The 8336-nt window shown below is 46.0% G+C and overlaps 1 protein-coding gene across 1 annotated transcript in view; it reads left to right on the top strand.

The window, feature by feature from the left end:
• Positions 1-8336, top strand: part of VIT (vitrin) — a 32349-nt gene that overhangs the window by 20994 nt on the left and 3019 nt on the right. Inside the window, exons 12-16 of the mRNA XM_010004571.1 lie at positions 711-758; positions 3831-3893; positions 6572-6719; positions 6923-7026; positions 7525-7751. Coding sequence (XP_010002873.1) covers positions 711-758; positions 3831-3893; positions 6572-6719; positions 6923-7026; positions 7525-7751 — 590 coding nt within the window. The remainder of the gene's footprint in view (positions 1-710; positions 759-3830; positions 3894-6571; positions 6720-6922; positions 7027-7524; positions 7752-8336) is intronic.

Here is an 8336-nt window from a genome sequence, read left to right as displayed (position 1 = left end):
TAGGGAAAGTCAGGTGCAGGAGGCAGTACGGCTTCAATGGGCTGAGATGCATGTCTTTGTAAACCACAGCAAACAAGCCTGGAGATAGACAGAGAGGGGTCAAGGACCTCACCAGTGCTCTTTGGTACTGTTCTTGTCCTAATCAGCTGCAAGGGTTTATATCTGGCTGTAATCCAGAGCAAAATATCCCTTTTTGGGAAAGCTCTTCAGCAGGCTACAAAAACAAAGACACTCTGGGGTTTATTTATGAAAGCAGGAGTTTTGATTAAGTTTCCTATGCCTGATTGGCTGCAAGCAAAATGTATACAATGTCTTTGATTTTCTGCGGGGGATATAGAAATCTGCAGCTGAGAGGTATTTGGAGATTTTCTGTGGAGAAAAATCTAAGCCAAGCAAAAGTATACTGAAGTCAGCATACTTGCCTCAGTATCAATGCAATTTAGAGGGAAAAGATCAAAACAGATCTTAAGAGGCATGTTTTAAATAATAAAAGAGATTAGTGCTCTGGAGGCAATGATATGAGGCTCCTAAATACGGCTTGAAATGTGTGCATAAAGATTTCCAGGTTTACTGGTTTCCTTAGCATGATCATAATTGTTAATGATACTTCAATGTATAAATGGAACTTTCTAAATTGAGTCAGGATTTTGTAATCTCAGGCAATTCCATTATTTTCAGTAATATTTTTTCTTCTCTTTTATGTGTGAAAGCAATGGAAACAGACTTGTGGAAACCTGGATTGAGCCTTTTTGACCCAGGTAAATATTGAAAGCATACAGTAAGGAATAATTGGTTTCCAACACTCTTGGGGGAAAGCTAAATCTATTCATTAGGCCCATGACTCTGCTGGTAACAATCTCATTTTAAAGACTAATTACAGTATTTAAAATTATAAACTAGGTTTGTAATTTACATCTTAGTAGTTAAAATTATTCTGTGCTTGCACCAGTCTCAAGTTTCTGCCTAAAGCAGAAGCAGAACAGATGAGCTCTGAAAAGAGGTGGCAGCTACACTGGAGGAAAGGAGTTCTAGCTACTGAAATCCATTTGTAAATAAGAAGCTATTTTACGAATGCCACAGTTGGGATTGCAGTCTAGAGCTGCAATCCATGAAGATGACAGATTATTCTCATGTCAATGTACTTAGGAAAGGTTCACATAAGGAAAGGAGAGTTTAAGCCATCTGTAAAGAATAGTAAGAATGATTGAAATATTTTCACCTTAAAAACTGACAATGGGGGATTACAACATTTTTATGATTACTGGTGAGGGGAAAAAACCTACTACACATTTGTAGCAGGCTCAAGTAGCAACAAGACCAAGGCTTGGACAACCCTTAACCAGGAGCAGTTACAAACTGCAGATTCTATGCATTCAATATTTGAAGAATCCCTTTCCTTGAGAATATTTAAAGCAGACTACACAAACTACAGGCCAGCTCATGACATGCACCGTCTCTCTTACAAGGGGCTGGACCATCCAATATAAGTATCTTTTCCATCACCATTTTTGTTGCTGGAGAGGGCTGTGCTGGTGGCCCTTGCAAAGACCATTCCCTTGAACACTGCTTACTTCAAAGCTGAGCCATGACCAAACCTTACACTAGCTGTCATGAGCAGCCTAGTCCATATGCTTGCAAACCCAGTGTCAGCAGCAATACCTGTTGAGTCCAAGTTTGCATCATCCCAAACATGAACAGTTCTCTCTTCTCCAGCACTGGCAGTCTAAGCCAGAGAGAGGAAGCATTTGTATCCTCTGTAGCCTAAGCCATCAGAGTGCTTCTTTAGAAAAAGCTACAGCATTAGGGCCAGGGTGTAAAGGGGTATTTTGAGGCAGAAAATGACATTAAATGCCATGAAAGGTGGGGCATGAGGATGAGATGCTGTATCACTAGTTTCTCAGCAACTGAATTCCCTGTATAGACTAGTGTGATAAAGTCTAGTGAATTCAGACTGTCACTTCAAAGGAATGTTTCTGATGTGGATGTAGTCACTGCAGTCTTACTTAAATGAATAGTAAGTTTAATCAGCATGGACAGCTGTGAAAATCAGTGAAGGGAACTTTAATTAGCATGGAGTAGACTGCCCATGCAGTGAGTTGAAATTCCCATAGCAATAACAACATTAAAGTGGACTGGCAGAATAGGGAGGCCCATAGAGACTGACCACCTCCCCAGTTAGTTGGGGAAGGTTATTTGGTGGTGACCTCATTTTTACACTAAGCACAAATCAGCCAGCTGACCTACAACCTTCAGGAACTGGTAATTGTACCGGTGAATAAAAATGGAAAATGCTGCATCGCCTACACTTCAGCTTTCTGTGCCAACCCAGCTAATGTCAACTGTATGGCTGGGTAAGGAACACAGATTTTATTGGATGCAGATAAATGCATGAAGCAGTTAACTATGAATTAGCTTCCCTATACAATTCAGTTGCTGAAATGAACGGCACATGTTAATATCTAATTTCACTGCAGTGTTAAATCCACCTACTTTCTGTTCTGCAAATGAGGCAAGTGGGGGAACTGCACATATGGGTTACCAAGCTGGCACATGTGAGGTATGTGGTGTGCAGGCTGCAGGGTGAAGCATGGCTTTGTTCTATTGCTGAGGAACTGTTACGTGCCCATGTAATTAAAACCTGTACTAAAGCATACACAGTCAGGAGGGCGAGGCTACTCCAGGTTTTAAAGAAGGAAATACAATTGTGTGGCTGACAAAGAGAGGCTATGTATGGATCCAAGTCATTGATTCCTTTGTCTCATGTCACCCACAACTTCTGCATCAGATAAACCCACCATAAGCCAGTGCTGCCAGAAAAAAGGGCTGCCTTGTCTCCCAGTCATCATCTGCTCCAGCACCTGCATGGCCACAGGGTGACCTGTGTCAGGGAGCTGGTCCAGCCCATCATTAACCTTTTTCTATCTTCCCAGTTTAACTCCACTTTCCCCCTTCTCCTGGCATCCCACCAACACTAGGCAAGCATGGGAGCCAGTGGTGGGGCAGGAGCAGGTGGGAGGGTACCTGGCAAGAAGAGGGCTCTCTGCCTTTGGCAGTCCGGGCTGATTTGCACCACCTGAACAGATCTGTGGGACTGTGCCTGCAGGCACTTACATATAGGCGAGCTTTTCCTATCCTGGGTTTGGGAGGCCATGGCTGTTGGTGTAATGGCAGAGTCACCAGATGCATGTGCACAGTCCAGCCCCAGTCTGAAAGAAACACTTGAGCCTGTATCTCCAAGGGGTCCTGTGGCCACTTCCTTCAAAGTGCTCCCCTGCAGGTCCTGTTCCTTTGCTTTACTTCACCTGGCTGCTGAGCCACCATCCTTCACATTTATCCAATTAGCAGCCATGGACACACACCAGCCTAAGCCCAAAATTCACTCTCTTCCTCTACCCCTGTTGCTTGTCTCCTTCAGACATTGTGCAACTCGTTGTAAAGCACAGATGAGGCAAGGTGAGTCAGTGGGGTGGTAGTGCCAGTTCTCTCAGGGGCAAAGTGCTGGGACATCACCACCCTGGAACCATAGCACCTGAGGGAACCTCTACTTGTTCACACTGCTGCCAAGCCCTTGCAGTGAGGGGACAGACTCACAAAGGGGAGTCAAAGTTGGTGCTTTGAGAGATTTTGGTGGAACATCTAGAAATCTGTCTGCTCTTGTTTTATCCTAGAATGATACAGGCTGAGAAAGATAAGTTCCAAGTTCCTTATTTCCCTCCTACACCAGTTCTCAGGCCAGGGGGGACTCTGCAGCCACCCTATTGCCCACTTCCTTCCAGAATGGGGACAGCCACCAAACACATACTGATGGAGCCTTTCCTTTCTCTCTCTAGGCTTCAGTTCCAAGGAAGAATTTAATCCAAAGCCGCTGGAGTCAGTCTCCCAGGGGAACCCAAGTATGTACTTCAGAATTAATTACATAATTAAAAAATACCATTTTTTTAGTTACACATTGCTAAAATGCATTCAAATTAAATAGCAAAAGGGAGGTTTTCAAGAAAGTCTAAGAAACACCAGGAATGTATTTTTCCCTTGCAGAGGAACAGTGAGTGCTCTCTGCCAACCCCCCTCATACACAGAATTGGTTTTTGCTTCTACAGGGATGGAAAAAACAGCAAAGGTTTACCTTACCTGCAGAGGGGTGGTGGCTGCTCACTGCTACCTCTTCCTGGGCAGTATCAGCTGCCCAATGTTCCCGGGGTGCAGAGCTTCACTCTGGGGTTTCAGTGGCACAGGACAGCAAACCAAGGTGTTGCGGCCAGGGTTAGATGAGTGAGCCCTGCTGACCAGAGCAGGGTCCTGTGAGTATGCTGAGTGCAGACACTCATCCCACAGCAGTGGGTGGGAGGGAAGGAAACCACCTGAGAGAGGGACCCAGCGCCTGCTGCAGGGACAAGGGAGGGGATGCAGAGGGAGCACAGAGAATCCTGCAGCCCAGAGATGGAGACGTAGGGTCCCCTGGTCTGAGAAGGAAATCTTCTGCAGCCCTCTATAATTAAAGGCAGAATTGTCCATTAACACGTCTTTAGATCAGGCCCAGAGTGGAAAGAAAAAGAGAAAGCAAGCTAAGAGGGGAGAGATGGGGTCGTCTGCCACCTCCTCACGGGAGGCTGCCCTGGAGAGGGGGCTTCACCCTCCCACTGGGCTCCTCTCTTGCCCATCCTCCAGCAGCTGAATGACGTCTCACAGAACTGGCATTTCATGAACTCTTTACATTAGCTACTGTCTGTATATTCCCAGGTGCTCCTCCTAATATTTAAAAGTATTTTTTTCCCAATCAAAGATGTCAAATGCACCTAAAACTGACACAGAAACAAGGAAAATGAGAAGAAAAAGGGCAGGATCTGCCCTACAGACCCAATTGCACCGCAGGAAAGCAGAGCTCCGTGTAGCAGAGAAGAAGACAAGCACAATTGTGTTTCCAGCAGTTGAACTGAGATACGGCACATCAGAATCAAAACTCTCATCCTGCTGATACCTCTAGGACCATAAAAGCTATAATTCAGGTCTTGCCTTCCTGCAAATCAGAGAGCTGTGTTGCCCACATAGTGCCTTTATCTTGTGCTCTTGCAGAGTCTCACTGATGTCCCAGCACTGAAATGCTCCTACTGTCTGAATCCTTCCCAAGAGTTAAATCTATATATAAGTGTATGTAAATCTTTGCATGCCCAGACTCTGCTGGCTAACCATCTCCCCACTTTCCACATATAGACCGCATGGTGTAGGTCCCTTTGAAGGACAGGAAATTCAGGAAAACTTGGCTGTTAATTGAGGTATTATTATTTGTCGTGGGTTCCCGCCCTTGCCCCACGATCTGCTGCGAACAAACACGGTTCTCAGTCACGCTTCTCTAATTCAGCATTATTAAAACTAGAAAACCAGACAGCTATGGGACAAAAAAATTGAAGGTAATGAGATGGGAGGCGGTTGCATAAGCCAGTAAGAACAATTGGCGCTTTGTAGCCTTCGGGCTACCTAATGATTAAAACACACTATTTTGGACAGTGTGATTGGTAGGAGGCATCATCGAAGGGAAAGAAAGTGATGGGGATGACCCAGATGCCAGAGGGGGAAAATGTTAATTAGCGCTCTAGTTAAGCCAAATTTTGATCTCACTCCTGGTTGCAGGCCAACTGATGAATGTTTTACCACTAACTTGCAGAGACGTAAAAGCGGGCTGGAAGTGATGAAGACAGCATTTGCAGGAACACAAAGATGAGGTTCATCTGTGTAATTAGAGGGAAGGGTTTGTTTGGGTGCAGGCATAGCTTTTCTAGAATATTGCTTTCAGCCCAGAGAGGCAATGAACAACAGCAGTCTGTGGCTGCTGCTGCTGACACATGTACCAGCCCCCATCAATCTCAAAACACCAAGAGAAATCATCATCCATGCAGTTATCTCCAGCCCAGAATGAAGGCAGCAGAGTTGCCAGGATTGCTGTCAGCAGCTCCTTGAAGAGACCCCACAATGTCCCTTGCCCAAAGGCACATCCCAGGCATCACACATACATGGAACTGAGTGGGTTCCTCCCTCCCTTCTGAGCAGCATTAACACAGTATGTGAAGAACTGTTCTTGTTATATCTATTATACAAATTAAGCCTGCAAAAGCATAATCCAAGGAAATCCCTGTGCTCTGCAGGTGACCAGACTGCAAAATCCAAAGGTCTTGTCTGGCTTTACAAACTCTCACCACCTCTGGGCTGTGAATAAAGCTGACCAAGCCCCAGCCACAGTTCTGAGGGCACAAGCCAGCTTGCCCCTGCATGGCTGGCCTCTTCTCTTAGCTCCCAAACATGGTGCTCTCCCAGACTGACTCCTGGAGACAGCTTCTTGCCCTTTTGTCACTCAGCCTGGATATTTTACAGGAGAAAAATCATACCAAGAACCATGTTTACCAATGAGCAGGGCAGACTTGAGCCCCCAGCTGTGACTTGTCCTTGTCAAAGGCTTTTAGGCAGAGCTTGCACAGCACCAGTCACTGGATGCAGACTCTTTAGGCCTTTGTTCATCACAAGCAGCAGAGCTACCAGAAAGGACTGAAAATATTTTCTGCACTTCTTTGTCTCTCCTCAGATTGCAAGGTTGATTTGTCCTTCTTGATGGACGGGAGCTGGAGCATTGGTAAACGCCGCTTTCAGCTCCAGAAGCAGTTCCTCAGTAACATGGCTCAGGCCCTTGGCGTTGGCAGCACTGGTCCTCTGATGGGCATCGTTCAGTACGGGTAAGAGCTTCTCGTGCAGCTACTCCCACTGCTGCAGGGTATGACTGCACATTCTGGCAGCTGTAGCTCTGTGGCTGACTCGTGCTAAATGTCTCACTCCAGCTCATGTGCAGGAGTCGAGTAGCACAGACAGACCCTGTATCTTCTGTATAGTTGCATGTGAAGCAAAAAAACCTGACAATTGCTCTCATTTCTCCTTTCAGAGATGACCCATCCACAGAATTTAACTTAAAAACTTATGCTAACTCCAAGGACCTTAGAAATGCCATTGAGAAAATCCCACAGAAAGGTGGACTTTCCAATGTTGGTAGGTGATGGGGTTGCTTGCACAACCTCAACTTGTGAAAGGCTCCAGAACCTGGGTTCTAGAGTCAAGGTATGGAGGCTGTGATTGAATGGTGCACAGCACGAGGGCGGAGTTGTCAAAGGGATACAGTTCCCACTGTGACCTGCCTGCTTTGGTCAGGGCATTGCAAGCCCATTGCAAGTGGACAGGATTTACCTTTCTCCTCTCAGGCAGGTCCCACCAACATGTTGTGGATACTTGCTAACCCAGCTTGTTGCTTCCAGCCCCCTTGGGGCACAGGGAGGGGGCAGATGTGGTTCAGCACAGGAGGGCTCAGGAGGCACTGGCACCAACAGCAGTGACCTCCCTTCCTGCTCACACAGCCACAGAAAACACTTTCCCTGGCTCTCAGCAGGGGTCCAACACTTGAATCAGCTTACTGCATACCATTTTGTGAGATATTATCAGGCAGAATGCTTCCAGACCTATAACTCATCCTCATCTCCTCTTTTACTGCAGGGAAGGCACTTTCATTTGTTAACAAAAACTTTTTTTTGGATGCTAATGGAAACAGAGGTGGAGCACCCAACGTGGTTGTAGTGTTGGTGGATGGGTGGCCAACTGACCGAGTGGAGGAGGCCTCCAGGCTGGCCAGAGAATCAGGGATCAACATTTTCTTCGTCACTATTGAAGCAGCTGCTGAAAGTGAGAAGCAGAATGTTATTGAACCAGACTTTGTGGACAAGGTACTTACTGGGCTGGGCTCTGGTTGGGAGCTTAGCTCTGACTACATTTCCCAAGCTGCTTCTTTCAGGGCATTTTCCTTTCTTTCTTACAACTTCTGATTATTTCTTGTCCTGCTTATACTGTCTTGAAGACTCCTATAAGAATAGCCAAGCAGCAATGCTGAAGTGAGAAAGGGGATGAAGTCTGTAAAGTTTTGGTGTGAGGTGCATCATGGAGCAAATGGCTTTTTACTGTCTAAACATTGGCACAAATCTGCAGTCATGAGACGAAGGGTTTTCCAAATATACAGCAGCATGACAAAGCCCAACTGCAGCCTGAGCTTTCCACAAGCCTCCTGCTGCGCATCTCCCACCTGGCAGAAGCTGAGGAGCCGTGTCAACCTAATGTCAGTGTTGCATTTACAAACAGGTCCCATATATACAAATGCTGGGACACTCCCAGCACTGGCACATCCCATTCGTTCAGGTACACTGGATAACTTGGACATTTTGTTTCCACTGTTGATTTGACACAGCTTGATTTTTTCAGTTACCTGCTTTTGCTGCTACAGACTTCACAGTGGCTCTTGGAAAAAGAGTGAATTC

This window comes from Chaetura pelagica, unplaced genomic scaffold (assembly GCF_000747805.2).
Source record: "Chaetura pelagica isolate M959 unplaced genomic scaffold, ChaPel_1.0 scaffold278, whole genome shotgun sequence".
Taxonomy (NCBI): domain Eukaryota; kingdom Metazoa; phylum Chordata; class Aves; order Apodiformes; family Apodidae; genus Chaetura; species Chaetura pelagica.
The sequence above is the reverse complement of the archived record's forward strand: the minus strand, read 5'-3'. Positions and strand labels throughout refer to the sequence as shown.